Here is a 19,095-nt window from a genome sequence, read left to right as displayed (position 1 = left end):
GCCTTTTCGAACTTTGTTGCCGCCGGGTGCATAGTGTTTCACAAACAAATCTTGTTGGATTTGTAAAAAAAATTCAAAAATTGTTTAAATTATAGGATTTTATTAAAATCATCAGCTTAAAAACTGTTCAACTTTATACACAACCTTTCTCCACGATAAATTATAGTCCAGTTATAGTTTTGATATCATTGACAGCTTGTTTTTCCAATAAAAATGGAACTCGTAAATTTACTTACCTGGTCATTTGCAAAATATTTTGTTAAAACACATTTTGATTGCACAAACAAGTACTCTGAAGATGTCAACTTCAAAACAAAATGCAAAAAGATGCTTGAGTTTCTGATTGACAATATCTATGTTGTTTTGGGAGACCAGGCCTTCCAACAATCTATTTGAATTCCCACGGGTACCAATTGCGATCCGTTATTAGCAACATATTTTTGCCTTCATATGAAGCAGAATTTGTGCAAAATCTTAGGCGTGAAAAGAAGAAAACACTAGCTGTGGCCTTCAACGCGACATTTAGATATATCGACGACGTATTTCAATTAACAATGGTAATTTCCATTCCTATGTCGATACAATATATCCTGGTGTCAGCTTCAAATAAAAGATATCACAGAGTGTGACATATCTGTTTTATCGTGTAAAAAATAGGAGGTCAAATTTCTATGGGGGTCATTCTTCAACGTGTGTGGAGTCTTAGAATTACTGGTCTAGAATGGTTTTCTACGGTTGAAAAATCACCCTACTTGTCGTAGAATATTGACCCTCGGTCATTTTTCTACGTAGAAAAACGTCCCTGGTCAATATTCTACGGGGGTCATGTTTCCGTCGTTACAGCGGCCATACGCCGTCTCGCTCGCCGTGGTGGAGTCAATCGCATATCTGGTGTCATATACGAAGAAACTTGTGGAGTTCTTATAAGGTTTTCCTGGAAAACGTGATCCGAGATGCTGTTGCCTACACCGAACAAGCCAAGAGGAAGACCGTCACAGCCATGGACCTGGTCTACGCCCTGATACGCCAAGGACGTATCCTGTAGGGATTTGGAGGTTAAAAAGGCTTGAGTGTCAAGACAGAAATGAAAAACTTACAACCGTTTTCACGGCCAACCACATTTTTCGAAAAAGATGCCTCTAAGAGAGTTTAAAGAGAAACGTTTATTATTTATTGAGTAAATGTTACAGTTATCACTTTACAAAGATATTCGAAGGAATAAATCGCAAACAATTATCCGCTTGATTTAAATATTTTGTTAATGGATATTGATGTATAAATAAGCAATGTATTATGCATGTGAGTAATACATGTGACCCTGCTATATTCTATATTCTCACAGAATCTTTAGTAAGATACATATAAAAAAGGGATGGAGGGGGTATAGCTCCTGAATTTGCGAAACCTCTTATTTCATTACTAATCGCTAGTAATTAAAAAAATGATAAAAATAAATCACTTTTTTCAATATCCATGGTAATATTCTGTTAATTCGGTCACAAACGAAGAAAAAAAAGATTTCTTCTCATTTTTGTTACTAAGGAATATGCCTCACGTGCTTCATGTGCTTGTTTTTCGGATTTCAAAGATTCTTTTATTGTAGAGATATCTTCTTCATTGTTCACCAAAAATATTTAATTGAATCGTGATTTTCAAAATAATTATACTGCCTACCTGCATTTCAGTTATTTATCTAACTACTTTAATCGTAATCAGTTGCAAACAGACCTTAAAGTGGGAGGTTTCATGTTTGGCTCTTTTATTGCCACACGTATTCATACATATAATTTGTGTCACCAAATCGCCTGTATTGTGAGGGAATCTTTTCTAAAAAGTGTGGTGGCCCTGAAAAGGGCCGTTTGGTGTTTACACTTGCAACGTGAGATTACTTGCTTTGTATATGTGTATTTGGTGACGGCTTTGGTGCCCTCAGACATGGCGTGCTTGGCCAGTACACCGGCAGGAGGAAACGGAGAGCGGTCTGAATCTCTCTGCTGGTGATTGTATATCGCTAGGTGTAGTGGGCTAGATAAGAGGCCTCGGCAGCGATTCTCTCAAATATGTTGACAAAGGAGTTCATGATGCTCATTGCCTTGCTTAATACGAAATGGAGACGGGCAAGGATCAGAAACAACTGTATCGCCTTACAAACAGACTTATGTGAGCCAAGTCCGATGTCGTATTGCCAGCACATCAATGTGAAGAAATGCTGGCCAACTCCTTTGGCGAATTCTTCCAGGCTAAGATTCAGAAGATAAGAAATGAACTGTGTAATAGTAGTAAGATAGGCATTGGTCCACTACAGGATGATAACGAGTTTACTGGTGTTCACCTGCATGCTTTTGAACCTGCATCTCAAGATGAGATCCGTGCCATGATCATGTCAGCATCTCCTTAGTCCTGTAAACTCGATCCCATACCACAATTCTTGCTAAAATCTTGCCTTGTTAGTTGCCTTGCTCTCATAACGGACATTTTAAATCAATCCCTAAGTCAGTCTGTTGTTCCATCATCCTTTAAGCAGGCTGTTGTTCATCCTCTCATCAAGAAAACCGGCTTAATTAGATCCAGAGGAGTACCGCAACTACAGACCTGTCTCAAACCTTTCCTTCCTCTCCAAAATTCTAGAAAAAGTTGTTGCTAAACAGCTTGATTATCACCTAGAGTCAAATTACCTTCATGACAGTGTACAATCAGCATATCGCCTTGCCATTCTACTGAAACAGCTTTACTTAGAGTCCATCACGATATTGTTGAAGCTTTAGATTCTGGTTCATGTGTGGCATTAATTATGATAGACCTATCTGCAGCTTTTGATGTCATCGACCACTCCATTCTGATAAAGCGACTAGAAATTGGTTTTGGCATACCTGGCTCAGCCCTTACATGCATCAAGTCGTACTTATCAGGAAGGACGCATAAAATTGCCATTGGATCTTCTTTTTCCTGGTACTACCATCTTAGATGTGGTGTACCACAAGGGTCGGTGTTGGGTCCAAGGTTATATTCCATTTTTTCCAGACCTATTGGTAACATCTGTTCCAAAAACAACATCCACATCATTGTTATGCCAATGATACCCAAGCTTATCTTGTCTTTAAACCCAGGAACAACTGGAATAATACCGCTTTGAGACTTGAAGCATGCCTGGTAGAAATTAAGCAGTGGATGTGTTCCAACATGCTAAAACTTAACCACGACAAAACAGAATTTATAGTTTTTATTCCGAAACAACAAATCAAGGAGTCTACCATCTGAACTTTAGTGACACCATCGTGAGAGAGGCGACCAGTGTAAAGAACCTCGGGGTGTGATTTGATAAGTCTCTTCGCATGCAAATGCAAATTTCCTCCGTGTCTCGTGCATGCTATTACATGTACCAGCTCAGGAATATTTGGAGAATACGTCCATTGATTACAAAAGATGCCAGCAAGACCCTGGTCTGTTCTCTTGTGACGTCTAGGCTCGGCTATGCCAATGCTCTCCTCTATGGCATAAATACGACCGAAATAGCCAAATTACAAAGAATACAGAACACAGCAGCACGCATTATAACTCGTACCAGGAAGAGGGAGCACATTTCCCTTCATTGACTTCCAATTGAAAAATGCATTCAGTACAAAATTCTTATTTATACTTACAAAGCAATTAACAACATAGCACCAGAATACATTGCAGGGCTCATCACCGTATAACAACCTGGTCGTTTCCTTAGATCAGCAAACAAGCTGTCACTGCAAAGACCACACTGTCGAACATCAGCCTACGGGAATAGACGTTTTGACGTGGCCGCTGCATCCCTCTGGAACTTTTTACCGCCACATCTAGTTTTATGCCCATCTTTGAACACTTTTAAAAAACATCATAAAACTCATCTTTTTAGGGAAGCATTCGGTTAAAGTTTTATCTTTATGTGTCAAATATAGACTGTTTTTATTCATTTATTCATGTTTAAAGATCTCTGACTTATTTGGTTATTTTTAATCTTCTGTTATTTTTTATACTCTATTGTATGCAGTTTTTTCTTTTCGTGTTTTGATATCGTTTAATCATCATTTTGTAAAAATATTTTTAATTTTTATGATGGTTATCAATACTAAATTTTATTTTCTTATGCTATTTAACAAAATTTTTATTCTTGATATTGTATTTATAAATGTATTTTTAACTATGTTGTACAGCGCTTTAGAGTAATTCTGTGTATTATATAAGGCGCTCTATAAATTTTGTATAATAATAAAGAAATACTTAATTATAGTTAAGAATGTCTGGACGTGGCAAAGGGGTCAAAGTCAAGGGGAAGACCAAGAGTCGTTCTTCCCGCGCCGGGCTGCAGTTCCCCGTTAATTCGCCTTCTGCTGAGGCAACTATATTCGCCGAGAGAGTGGGAGCAGGCGCGCTCCCATGTAGTTGGCTACCGTTCTTGAGTGGCCGCCGGAGTCTTGGAGTTGGCATGCAGGCAACGCTTCCCGCTACAAGAAGACCAGAATTTTTCCCCGTCATTTGGAGCTGGTCTTCCGCATAGCTGCAGAACTGTAGCTATCCGAAAAAATAATACTGACAGACCGGAGAGCTACCGGTACTGTGCCACCCATTGAACGAAATTGTATATTCACTAGTATTTCGCACAAAAAGGTGCGCCTTTTCTCGATTTATTTCTCTGTGATTTTAAACTGTCACCTCAAAATATTAATAACCGTGTGAACACATTCTTTCACTGTTACCACAACAAAACACTTCTTTTAATTGCCCTCTTGGTCCTTAAATTGAGATCATCGAAAACGTTTCTTTTCATACTGCAGAACACTGGTAAAATTGTGATAGTTTGTAGTTAAGAAAATAAAACGATGTTTTCTTTGAAACCAGCACTAATTTGGATTCAAAGCCTACAAGGGAACCACTAGAGGATGCAGAAGTAGGACATTTTCCAGAATTTCCAAAATTCTGGTGGAATTTCACTATTTCTCTTAGGAAAATATAGAGCACACGCTTGAAATTTTTGCACATAAGCCGCATCTGATACTCGTACAGTATAAAATATATATTTATAAACATGTGGTAGATAGGCAAGCTTCATCGTCTCAAGCCACGGTCCGGAGTCCGCATATATATAACTCTCTCCTACCCGTGGCTGCTTGATCACAAAAAGTGTCGTAATCTTGAATATTTACACCTCTCTATTATGACACTATATTCAGTCTGTAGCAAGTTTTGTTTCCATCGCAATTGAAATCAACAACTGACGTCAAAAGTATACAAGAAAAATATTTCCTATACTGCGATTTGATATTGAAAGGATAAAATTTATTATCCGACTATGCTTTACTCGCAATTGTCAACATTTTGATGAGCAACGAAGAATTCTCTCCTCGTTCAACCACGGCCAGAATGGGAAGATCGTACATTTTGGCGGTGGTTTGCGACGATGGGCAAGATTGTGCTCTATGTTTTCCGAAACAAAATGTGCTGTAAAATCGATGAAAAATTGCATAAAAATGAGAAATTCGAGAACTGACCTATTTTCTGACCCCCCTTTGATCCCTATGTATTCCCAAACTTGGAACCAATACTCATTTTAGTGATATCGGATAAATAGCAGGGACTGAAACACAAGTTTGACAAAGAATGACTGCACTTAAGCTATGAGAGTTGGAACCCGATGTTTTGCGCAAAATAAAGTTCCAAAATTCATTAAATTTATGTTTAATAGGTATTAAATAATGTCTTAAGAGCAGGTTTTGGTGTATTATATTACATGAAAGTATTAAATAATGCCGAGCGACACTATCTTTTGAGACGGGGGTCTTACAGTTTTGTCTCAATTCTATTGTTATTCATATGCATACCAGTTTTCAACGACTTTGTTTACATCGAGCCGCAACTTGACTATTTTTCTTATTTGCACAGAATGTGTATTTTACTTTAAACCTATACATATCCAAAGGACAGTGTTGGTCAAGTTGCGGCTCATATCTAATTTTTAAAAAAATGTACCCAAACTTCGCTCGAGTTAGCTACTAAATTAGCAAGTCACCGAGTGTCAGCCCATGTGACCCGTTTGATATTATAATCACTTTTCTCACGTGACATTCAAGTGTTCGATACGCTTTCATTGGAAAATTCTTTTTATATCTACATGTACTTCCATTTTCAAAACATTGAAGATCATTGCGTACAATTTATTGGCGTTTTGAAGTTTACGTTGACTTCTTTCACTATAGTGTTTTTGTTCGGAGCATTTAAAAGAAAAGGGGTATTATTTTGCCGATTACATGCTGTACATATAGCAGTGGCGGATCCAGAAATTTTGAAAACTGGAGCCCGACCGTTTTTAGGTCAGGGTAGAAGCCCACAGTCACACCAAAAAAAAAAAACTAAACTTTTTATTTTATTTTTCCGTTACTAATTAAATTAGTCCACAATTATTATTCAAGATGATTAAGATAAAGTGAAAATGTCTTTTTTTTTTAATACACTGTAGGTTCGAACACATATAATTATTTTAAGATTTAGTTAATTCGCTGCTTGACAGCAAATACATGAGCAGTGAGATTTTAAGTATTACAATTTTAAAAGAACGTTAGACAGAGAAAATTATGCAGTGATTGATAATGTAGAAGCCGAAATTCATTTTCTTTAATGCATTCTCCTTTGTACTCTGAATAAAGATCAAAACTCTTAAATTTTGAAAATTATCTCTGCCAGTAATCAAATGGCATGTCATTTATGGATTTATTGTGTGTACTTATTTCATATTATCCTATAGACAGGTTGCAAATTATTTTTCATTTACGCTAAGACAGTCCATCATGTTCAGAAAATAAAAATATATTTCAGTGTCATTTTCATCTACCAATAATTCTTTAAAAAGACACTACAAACCTAAGCGTACAAAATGCAGACATATATTTATCACAATTTTCTTTATTTTTATGAACTTTTTGTTTTTCTCTTAATGTTCTGCTCTTTACTTACTTTACTTACTTACGTGGATACAAATTAATGAAATTATATGCACGGTTATAAATCATTTATTTTTTGTACACAATGAACACAAAACCCTCCTCTCCGCCTTTTTCATATATAATGTAAATCAAATACGGAAAACCATGTGCTTATGATCCATTTCCATGCGATTTAAATGTCTCCGCCCCTTTGCTGCCACCTTAAAATCGAAAGCGGTCCAGTTCAATTTTCCGGAATTTATGGCTTAAACATGTTCTTTTCAATAGCGTTGTATGTAATTATAGAAATATGCATGACGAAAAATTCTAAAAATAAATATCAAAAACATATGCTTGCACATTAATCATAGATTGATTTAGCGATATATTTTAATGTTAAGCTTAAAATGGGTAAAAAGGTTCCAAATAACGTCCTTAAGTGCAGTCATTCTTTGGTCTTCGACACTGCAGACAAATGGGGAGTTTTCGAGGAGGTCTTCACTCTATGCACTCAAATAAGGCCATCAACAGTCGTGATTTTCTTCAATTCCTTATCGTCGACAACGACGACAACGACGTTCAACATCTGAAAAACAAAACATGGCAGATGCCACATCAGCAAAGTCCCCCGCAAAGAGGTTCCAAACCCATTAAGATCACCCCGGCCGATATCGAGATGATCAGCGCTGCCGTGACTTCCCTCAAGGAGCGCAGAGGTTCTTCAGGACAAGCTATTTTCAAGTAGTCATGGGCAACTACAAAGTCGGTCATGATGCTACTAGTGTCAACACCCATCTGAAGATGGCACTCAAGAACAGAGTCAAGAAGGGACTTCGCAAACAGGCCAGGGGTACAGGTGTCAGCGGTTCCTTCAAGCTTGGAGAAAAGCCCAAGACGGAAAAGAAACCAAAGGCCAAAAAGTCACCAAACCTAAGGCAGCCAAGTCCAAGAAGACGACTAAACCACAGAAAGCAGTCGGAGAGAAAAAGTCAGCAAAAAAGACAAAGGCTGTGAAGAAATCTGCAGCACCCATGAAGGCCAAGTCTCCCAAGAAGAAGGCAGCTACTAAGTCTCCCAAGTAAATAAAAGCAGCTAAAAAATCCTACAATACCCAAGGCTCCCAAGAAAACAACGGCCAAGAAGTCAATAAAAATCATATCATTGAGACCGCATCGAGTTTATGGTCTTATTGCCATCCTTGTGTAGCAAATGGATTTCGAGATTTCTGTTTTCCGACTGTAAGACATGAGAACAAAATTCTTATATTAAAAAGATTTACTACCTTTTTCTGCATTGACGTGATATCGATATACAATGCTTTTCAAACAATATAAACAGAGATATATTTGATAAATCAATCAAAATTTTATTTTGAAATTTCAAATCAAAAACTTTTTAATCATGAAATATCTTTCCTGAAAGATCGATTTAATGGATTAGTTTCGGTTGATGTGGCAGGCTCTGTGAATTTTACTTCAGCATCACTGATACATTTTGTATTTCTATCCTTGAAAGAAACTTTCAGTCCGGTCACGGTTACTTCAAAAGTTATTTTCCCTTTCAATATATCAGGCCATCTTCCACCAGGTGGCGATAAAACGATAGTGCTTTGTAATATGCATCCTGGATCTGAGATAAATTTTGGATCTTTTTCAGAGGAAGAGTACATTTCAACTTCCTTATTTTGTGTTCGAGCATCCTCCGGTTGTTTGGTAAAGTCGTCGGCAATCCGAATTTTCTTTTTCTGACCAACCTCAATAATTTCATCCTTCTCAAAAAATTTCTCGAAACATCCAACAACAAATTGAGCATTTCCGATTTTGCAACTCTTAGAAAGGTCATGTACCTTTGGATTGAAATAATCATACATAGATATTCCATACGTCTGCGGACAAACTCGAAATCGTACAGTGTCAGGCGCATGCCCAAAGAGCACACCTCCTTTTAAAATGGAGAGCGCGGCCTCCTCAGGCACAATTACTCCAACTCCAGGAAAGGCCTCTTTTATACTGGTTCTTACAAGGTCGGACTCTGAAAACCCCCCAACCATGAGGACATATTTTACTTCACTACATTTCTTATTCTTTAAAACCTTTCTGATTTGATCAATGATGGATTGAATTGTTTGTGAGAAGAAGGCTTTGAAACGTTCTGCTGTAAATTTCAATTGTCCATCACTGTAAGCCAAACTCTCATGCGTGTCCAGCTCCTTGAGGATTTCTTCAATACTTTTACCATTAACCTCTCTCGTTATCTTTTCTAAAGATGAAGGTAGTTGCAAAACCACCCCTTCTTGATTGTTTTTGAAGTTTTGTTTTGCTTTTTCAAACTGATTCCTGAAAAGAAAATAATCGCCTATACTTTTCATCATAAATTCCTGATATACTTTATGTCCTAGATTTTTCATGAGATCCTGAAAGAACGAATTGTTGACACATGATGATCCGCCCCAACTCCCACCAGTGGCAGCGTGAAGTTGACTTAACTTTCCATCCCTCTCCACCTTCTGCACTGTTATGTCAGCCATTCCACCTTAAAATAAGAAAAAAACATCAGTTTACCATTTTGGGATCATAGATCGACTTTAAGATTCTTCTTTTTGGGGTATAAATTAATGATGAGAGTTGATGATTTCAAATGTATATAATATATAGATAATTACCACCAAGGTCCAAAACTAGAAAACAACATCCGGGTTGAAACATCATGGCGATGTTTTCTTTTGTTCTCACGGTGACTTGATTGGCTGGAATTGCCAGACAGTGTAGTGCTGCTACTTCCGGTTCATAGGCTATTATAAGATTTTCTTTCTTGATTCCTATCTGAAAAATAAAATTACGAAATGAATTCTTCCAGTAAATACACTAAAGGAATCACTTCCTAGTGCGTTGGATGTGACATGGCCATCAGCAATGAAGGGAAACATGGTGAAAGATTCTCGAAGGAGAGTTAAACCACAACACCAACAAAAAACAAAGAAACAAACGCTGATATATAAATCAAGATTGTACCCTACCCATGCTGAATAATCCGCCATTGCTTGCTTTGCAGCATCACTCCATATGGCAGGTACGGTGACAACAAATTGAATGTCATCCATCTTACAGCGATGACCTCCATTCTGCAGTTGTTCCATTAAGTCTCTCTTTAGATAACCTATGACCCCGGTAAACACTGCTGTAGCTGGTACAAAGTGGTTCTGGATATCGGTTATAGTTAGGAAATTTATATCAAATTTCTGAAAAATAATAAACAAAACGGAGAAAAATAGATTAATAGCATTGACCCTTACGGAGGAATGAAGAGTTTAAAATATCCAATTTCAACAACAATGTCCTGTTTTGCAAGGAATGTAAACAAAGGGAAAAAAGAATAATCAATTATGATATTATTTCAAAATATATGACTATTTTTACGCTGTACATATCTAAAAGTTGACACCATATTGAGAAAACTACAATCAAAAATCCATTTCTTTGTATTAATTCTTTCTCTAGTTGCCAAGTTACATGTACATGTACTAGATCAAAGACATACCTGTTTTTCATTCAGTGCCATTTTAAAACTCTGGACGAAATGCCAATCTTTATGACCCTTTTTAGCAAATAAATCGGAGAACTTCCTTTCCGCTTCATACCCAAAGGAATCAAAAGTCAGCTGCGGTGTGAGTAAGACTGAAGATGGCGCTTTAGGTGACACAACGCCATCTGCCGTCCATTTTCTTACCGTGATATCGTATGGCTTTTTATTGAAAGAATAAGCATATCCGGTATAAGCCGTCCCTATATCTATTGAGGCAACTAATTTCTTTGCATGGACCGTCTTACTAGAATAAAAATAGATAGAAAAGGCCTTAGCACCGCTTGTTCAAAATTTATGGTCAAGGTTAATATTATTTTCAAAAGTATGTCAAACTCTATTATAATACTTTCATGTTAAGTACTAAAATCTGATTGGTTTAAACGCAGTTAACAATCTGTTCTATTACCCTCAGCCTTAGCAACACACGTGACAACGGGTAACACAACGTTCATCCGGAACACCTCGGGCCTTTCACTGAAAAACACGTGTTTTTCTGTGAAAGGCCCGATGTGTTCCGGATGACAACGGTAATGTCACATGCGTTGAAATTATGCGCGTACGGTTCACCGTAGAATTCTCAAAACGTCAGTTGTGCGTTTGAAAGAACTGGAATAAACTGGACGTCAATAAAAGCTTGCGTCCGATGTAGCTTTCTTGAAAACAACAACGCAGCTAGGATAAGGCTGCCCGTAAAATATCAAACTATTCAAACTGTAGTAACTTCTCTGAACTACCTAGATATGACGTCATAATAGAATATGACGTCAAGTCAGTGCATACTTGAGCTGACATGACGGGGAAAGTGTCATAATTATTATACGGCATGTAGATTTATTATGGGGACTTGTGTTTAATTCAAGAGTAAGGGTTGTTTTTAAGCTCGTGTGAGCTGTATAATGTTTAAAAGTATACACGCTATAACTTGCGCCAATTAAAATAGAATTGGAAATTGATATAATTTGTTTATCAATAAAAGTTACGAAAATACTGTAAATTACACCATTAAAATTAAACGCGCTACAAAGTTATCAAATTATATTTTTTTATTATCCTGCAAGGAAAGAAAAATAGCTATTTTTAAATAAACCCATCACGTGACGCCGTCGCTACTTTTAGATTGATAAACACACGTGGCGTAAAGAAAACAAGGTAGGCCGTTTGAGATACTACTCACTTTTGACGTGGATGGCAAGCGTCTTACTTAATGGTACTTATCTTTTAATGTATTCAGTATCAACCATCTTCTCTGTTATGACGCATATTAACCTTATATTGATAACTGTAGTCAAAATGCAACATACCTCGTTGTCTGTAAATTCCCGTGGACATGTGTTTCTATATATAGGCCTACTGTTTACGCACTTCCTTCGTCAATATTCATGAAAAGACTGAGTTCTTAATTCCTAGATATTGTTTAATTGTTTTGTTATTACAACGACATCTATAGTACAATTTTGTGGAAAGTATTATTTTTCATTACACTTCGTGTGTTTCAAATCATTAATCATTTTGTTTCACACAAAATTCGGCGTTCATATAGCGTATATGACTTTAACATTTGATATTTAAATTTCTCTATTCCTTTTGCTTATCTGATCTGCACATATTCAAGCAATAGCAAAAAATTATGTTTGAAACGCTCCCCTTTACACTTCCGTAGACAGAGTTAGAATTCATGAATCGTGTGTATATTGGACTGGCACAAGTGAAAGACAAGAATAAATTGAAGATATATTGCGTGAATCTAAAAGAGAAGTATGTCTTGTAACTGAATTTTGCTGGGGGATCGTATGTACTTTATCCGTTTTCATATAAATCGCGATAAAGAGTGGAAAATGCCCCTTCTTACGTTGGTAATTTTAATTTATCGTAAAATATTTTCTTAAGAAGTAAAAATTAAACCTGCCCCCAGCACTTTTTATGTACCATGGATCACGATGAATTGATGTATGTAACAAACTTTGCACAATAATTTTGTTTTGCACTTGTGCCGAAGCGATTTTTGTGCAACATTTAAAACTAGATGCTGTCATGAGACAGTAATACCCGCACTAAGGTGTTTGCCTCTAAATACACAATCCTACGGGCAGCTTACCAAGGAGAAAGTCAAAATAATTCTATATAATTCAGGCACGTAGCATCGTTTTTGAAAGTGGGGGGGGGGGGGGCAACCGGAGAAAATGTTTTTTTCTTACCTAAAAAAATTAACAAGGAAAAAAAATGAAATGGGGGGGGGGGGGGGGGGGGGGGGGGGGTAGTGGCCACCTTTTTTTCAAGGAAAAATTACTTTCACTTCCAATTTTTTTCCCAATATTTCCTTGCTATGTGTAAACTGTGGTAAAAAGTGGGGGGGGGGGGGGGCAACCATCTTTTCAATGGACATTTTCTTATAGTACAGGTAATGTTGGAAAAAAAGGGGGGGGGCAGCCCCCCCCCCCCCCCCCCCCCGGTTGCTACGTGCCTGTAATTTACATGTATTCATCAAATTGGGTATGAAATTATCCCTGTGACCTATAACTCAGAACCTCTTATATTTATTTTACATGCTTAATTCATTATATACCAGTTTGAATTCTATTAATGATGTAAATTAGATTTTGATAAATGTTTTGCTCATAATAGGACCTTTTTAAATTTACTAATCCCCCCCCCCCCCCCTCGACACCACAATCACACACAGTACATACTTTTTGGAATAGGCTAGATGGAACAGTTTTGTTAAAACATTGTTTGTTATGAATTAATTTAAAATTTGTTCTTGACATGTAAATTCTACATCACATCACGTTGCGTCACCCATTATCATATTTTTAGATTAAACTCCATTCGGTACACCTCGGCCGATTCCCATTCATCTGATAAGGTGACGGAATCGACGGCACGAAGGTTTTCCAAATGGAATAGCATTATAACATGCTGCAGAATGGTGTGCATTGGATTAATTCATTTTGTGCTATAATTGGATTAATTTCATGAAGTTTACAAGACCTATGGAGGTCGGTAAGTACAAGTTTAAGTATAGAGGGGGGTAAAATAAACCCAAACGATTAGGTTAAAGTTCAAAAAGGGTCAAAGATCATCGCATGCCACACTAGACGAATTTCATGTTGTGAAGTTATCTCCCCTTGTCGATGTCGATTCAGTTACTGCCAATACTGGTGCGGATCCAGAATTTTTTTCGGGAGTAGGGAGGGGGTTCACATCTCAGTCAAAAAATTCATGCCTAGAATATCCTGACAAGCAGGAGAAGAAAAAACTCATAAACTGAAAACAAATAAACAAAATAAAAACAATGATAGTGGGGTCAATGTTTTCTAAGTTAGGGGGAGGATGTCCAAAGTCATTTTTTATTTGCTTCAGTATATTGTCTTGTTTAAATAACAAAGGAAATTCCAGGGGGGGGGGTCCAATTTCCTTACCCACTCCCTATCCCTGAAATAACAATCTATTTTGTGATTCCAATTAAATAGTATATTTTTTTCCATTTGACTAATTATGTACATATTTTGTTTCTTGTGTTTTATGTCTGTCTATTTGTCTGCAGAAATTATAACCTTGCCGATAAATTTTAAGTGGGATGGGCTATACAAATGGCTTCTACATTTTATAGGTTTATTTCTTGTGACAATTAAGACCTTTTATTTGGGTAACATTAATTTTTACCTCTGATCACTTGACCTAGAATACACATTTTTACAAGAAAAATACCCAACTTTAAACTTGGCCTAAATTTTGATCAGTAGGTACTAGGGCTTTCATGCTTAACATGTGTATTCATTGTGAACTGTCAACAGGTATAAATATGTTTGACCTTGACTGTAGAGTTTGAACCACTTAAAAAATTAACCTTGGCAATTAACTTTTGAACAGGAAGTACTAGGGATTACTTATTTCACATGTGCATTCCTTGTGACAAGACTTTTTTCTGATACCAACAATTTGAACCCTTTGACCTTGACCTTTGAGTTTGACATATATTTGAGAAACTTCAACCTTCGCCATAGGCTTCCATACAGGGACATCAGTGTTTCACAAACACATCTTTTCTTCATTATTATTTGGTGGTGTCTCCATATGAGGGAAAAATTCCCGAGAGAGATATATTCACAACAAACAAACAAATTACTTAAGAAAATATAAAACATGAATATGTTGGTCATGCATATCTCTGCATGAAAAAAAAACAGCTTTTCAAATACTGCAACCATATTGTAACCCTTTCAAAACACTCATTTGAGCTTTTCTGGTTTCCTTATCATATAACGTCTGTCGTGACATGCCGTCCATCTGTTTGTCTGAAAACTTTTTACATTTTAACTTCTCTAGAACCACTGGTCCAATTTTACCCATGCAATTCATATAGAAATATGTACATTTGTATGTCAGACTGTCCTTCTGTCTGAATAAAATTAACCTTGGTCATCACGGTCATATCTACTGAATGAGAAGAGACAAGGCATTCATATTAAACTAATGTACTAGTATTTACCTGTGAGAATGGCATGTTTTTTTTTTTTACATATGACCTAGAAGTTTGACCTACTTGTAAAAAAATTTAATTGTTATAAATTCATCATTGTGAAAGAGAAAAGTTAGTGCATTCATATTATAATGCATGTATATTATTATCTGTGATAAGATCTTTCCAAATGAATCATGACTTTTACTCTGTGACCTTGACCTTGAAGCCTAACCTACTTTTCAAAAATGTTGCATTTGCTTATAACTTTTGATTGAGATGAGATATGACTCTCACATTTGACATGTACATTAATTACTCATAAAAATTCAAGGTGTTTCCCAGCTTGCAATGTTTTTTTACTCTTTAATGTTGATGTTTTACATAATTTTCAAGATATTTAACTCTCCTAAATGATGATTAGGCTTCTGAGTAACATTAAGGAGGACTTCATGAAAGACAGGACTTTTTGCACAAAAAATGTCATTTTTCCAACCCCATTTGACCTCCCAGGGCAATATCAATTCCAAAACCTTGCTGCACATCTACATGACACTACCAACCATCTCCCTAAAGATGATTAGGCTACTGTGTAAAATGTAAGAGAATTTCAGGGAAGACGGGGCTTTTTGCATAAAAACTTCATTTTTTTTACCCCTATTTGACCCCCCGGGGCAAAATCAAAATTCCAAAACCTTACTGCACATCAACATGACTACACCAACCATCTCCCAAAAGATGATTAGCCTACTGTGTAAAATGTAAGAGGAGTTCAGGGAAGACGGGGCTTTTTGCATAATAAACGTCATTTTTCGACCCCCATTTGACCCCCCGGGGCAAAATCAAAATTCCGGAACCTTACTGCACATCTTCATGACACCACCAACCATCTTCCAAAAGATGATTAGCCTACTGTGTAAAATGTAAGAGGAGTTCAGGGAAGACGGGGCTTTTTGCAAAAAAACGTCATTTTTCGACCCCCATTTGACCCCCTGGGGCAAAATCAAATTTCCGAAACCTAACTGCACATCTACATGACACCACCAACCATCTCCCAAAAGATGATTAGCCTACTGTGTAAAATGTAAGAGGAGTTCAGGGAAGACGGGGCTTTTTGCAAAAAAACGTCATTTTTCGACCCCCATTTGACCCCCTGGGGCAAAATTAAATTTCCGAAACCTAACTGCACATCTACATGACACCACCAACCATCTCCCAAAAGATGATTAGCCTACTGTGTAAAATGTAAGAGGAGTTCAGGGAAGACGGGGCTTTTTGCATAAAAAACATCATTTTTCGACCCCCATTTGACCCCCCCGGGCAAAATCAAAATTCCAAAACCTTACTGCACATCTACATGACACCACCAACCATCTCCCAAAAGATGATTAGCCTACTGTGTAAAATGTAAGAGGAGTTCAGGGAAGACGGGGCTTTTTGCATAAAAAACGTCATTTTTCGACCCCCATTTGACCCCCCGGGGCAAAATCAATATTCCGAAACCTTACTGCACATCTACATGACACCCCCAACCATCTCCCAAAAGATGATTAGCCTACTGTGTAAAATGTAAGAGGAGTTCAGGGAAGACGGGGCTTTTTGCATAAAAAACGTCATTTTTCGACCCCCATTTGACCCCCCGGGGCAAAATCAAAATTCCAAAACCTTACTGCACATCTACATGACACCCCCAACCATCTCCCAAAAGATGATTAGCCTACTGTGTAAAATGTAAGAGGAGTTTAGGGAAGGAAAGTGTGACAGACGGACGGACGGACGGACAGACGGACGGACGGACATGAGTAACAACAATATACCCGAACTTTCTTTAGAAAGTGCGGGTATAAATATCAAAAATGCCCGTCACGTGATCAACACAGTCATCTGACATCACAGAAATACTTTATTATAATACCTGATTAAACTGTTATTTCAAGTTGACCGCAATTTCAAACAAGGATCAGATATTAAAATGAAAATCTAGCTCAAAATAAAATATATATTTTAAAGACATTTTAAGCCTTCGGACAGCCTTATCATAACTGCGAAACGACAGACGAAACATGCTTGCGAGTGCAGAAATAACGAAACTTTAGATGATAAAGGACTCTTAGAGTATCAAATAAGCAACAGAGAGGTCAGTAAATCTTTTTCGAAGTAGCGTGGAGTTTGAAAGCTTTCTAAACGTGAACGTAAAGACGATCGACGATTTTTTTTCTGACATCCTAAATCAAGAAGACATTTATTCTCTTTAGAGAAGTGGACAGGCTATCGCCTACATCCTGTGGATGTAGGCGATAGCCCGTCTACTTCTCTAAAGAGAATAGACATTCAGTAGGCCCCTATAACAAAATAAATGATGCCTGTTTTGGGGGGTTAAAAGCTAGATAACCAGCATTTATCGTTCCTGTATTTTAGACAGTTTCATGAATATGCCAATATACAAAAAGTAATATATTTATCGCACTCAATGAATACACCAAATTTTAAAGTTCACGGTTGAAGTTCGCAGTGGGCTATTGTTCGTAAGTTTAAAAATCTTGTCAAGATATGAAGTCCCGTACTTCCTGGTCATGTGTGGCCTTAATTCCGCCAAGGAATGTCTCAAATAACATGAATAAGAAAGATATAGTATACATGTATGTAATCATGGAATTAACATTTGCTAATAGAAAAAATACCATGCGCGGATCTAGAGGGGGGGTGGGGTCAGCCGCCCCCTGGAATTTCGACGGTTAAAAAATGTATATACTAAAGCAAGAGAAAAGTCACCTTGACCACCCCCCTGGAAAACGCTGCCCCCCCCCCTGGTGAACATGAATATGTGTGAAATGGGTATGAAAAGTGAAAGAATGGAGGCAATAGAAGTCAAAGCCTACCCCCCCCCCCCCCCCCCCCACCACCACCACCACCACCACCACGAAATAGATTTTTTACGTTTGGGCGAGTTAACGTTGTTTTTTTTTTTGCTTGTCAAGAAATTTCTGGGATTGGAATTGTTTTTTTTGTTTTGACTGGGTGGACCCCCCCCCCCCCCTGGAAAAAATTTCTGGATCCGCGCCTGAATACAGCTAACTACATGTAAGTACCGATTCTCGCTTTCAGTTTTTGTTTTTACAAGCCTTCCTTTTCCAAAATATAGAAATTAAATTAATTAATGCACTTTCATAAGTTGAGACTCCGCTCTCCGCGATTTTGCCCCCCCCCCCCCCGAAAAAATAGTTTATATATATTCAGACTGAAACAAAAGTTTCTGTTTTTTTTTTAATAGTTCTTAAAGCAACCAGAAATGTCTATCTGTTCATTTATCCTAAACTTTTCAAGAATATTTTAGATATATAGATCTTATTGTTCCTCAACAAAATTGATAATATTAAATCGCATACCTTGGTGATTCAGCCATATCAAGACATTTCTCTTACAACGGGAACCTTTCAGACAGTCGCGTGTTCTCATTCTGATAATTCATAAAATACACCACTAAACCTTAGTAAAGCAGACATTTTTTAAATGTCTGAATTACTTATTGTTAGGTTATCGGTTTGATCCTCATTTGTTAAACAAATCAATATCTTTTTTTGTTCCGTTGATGTTTGTCACTGTGGCAGTTGTATTTTAAAACGTCCACAATTAATAACCCAAAATGTTCATTCGTATTTATAATCATTTGAATACCATAGTTTGCATAGCATGCTATTTAAAAAACAAGAACATGCCTTATTAAGTCATTTTTTTTTAATTTTATTAAATATAATGCAAATTAAAAAAATCTTCATTTCGGTAAATTTTTTTGCTGAAAATATTCATCTCCTCCTTTCTGACATTTTAAAGTTTTCATTACCGAATTTTATCCGGGAAAAAAATGGTCCCCCCCCCCCCCACACACAGAAGTTAAGGATTATTTTTCAAGTTTTGGCAAAATTTCTTTTTGTTTCTGGTCATTTTGGTGTTATATGTTATTTCCTGCAAGAGCATGAATTTAAAAAAAAAACTGATTCGGCAAAAAATGCCCCCCCCCCCCCCCCCCGAGAATCCAGTTACTGTAACAGTCCCAGTATGTATTGGGCACTCAAATGAAATCCAAGATGAATATAAATAAAAACGTTACGA

General features: G+C 37.0%; 1 protein-coding gene and 1 pseudogene across 1 annotated transcript; one reads left to right on the top strand and one right to left on the bottom strand.

Annotated features, from left to right (window-relative positions):
• The first annotated feature begins 7,419 nt into the window (after nt 1-7,419).
• Nucleotides 7,420-8,150, top strand: LOC134245603 (histone H1-delta-like; annotated as a pseudogene).
• A 77-nt stretch (nt 8,151-8,227) lies between these two features.
• LOC134245604 (heat shock 70 kDa protein 12A-like) lies at nt 8,228-18,599 on the bottom strand. Its single transcript, XM_062727874.1, has 5 exons — nt 18,372-18,599; nt 10,482-10,770; nt 9,961-10,182; nt 9,607-9,766; nt 8,228-9,476 (listed from the first exon to the last, which is right to left on the bottom strand). The coding sequence occupies exons 1-5, from the start codon at nt 18,386-18,388 to the stop codon at nt 8,344-8,346; spliced, it is 1,821 nt and encodes a 606-aa protein (XP_062583858.1). The 5' UTR covers nt 18,389-18,599; the 3' UTR covers nt 8,228-8,343.
• Nucleotides 18,600-19,095: the final 496 nt, after the last annotated feature.

The sequence above is a fragment of the Saccostrea cucullata genome, unplaced genomic scaffold (assembly GCF_032062105.1).
Source record: "Saccostrea cucullata isolate Sc308-1 unplaced genomic scaffold, CSIRO_AGI_Scuc_v1 ctg2270, whole genome shotgun sequence".
In the NCBI taxonomy this organism is placed as follows: Eukaryota; Metazoa; Mollusca; class Bivalvia; order Ostreida; family Ostreidae; genus Saccostrea; species Saccostrea cuccullata.
Note: the sequence above shows the minus strand (reverse complement) of the source record. Positions and strands in the feature narration are given on the sequence as shown.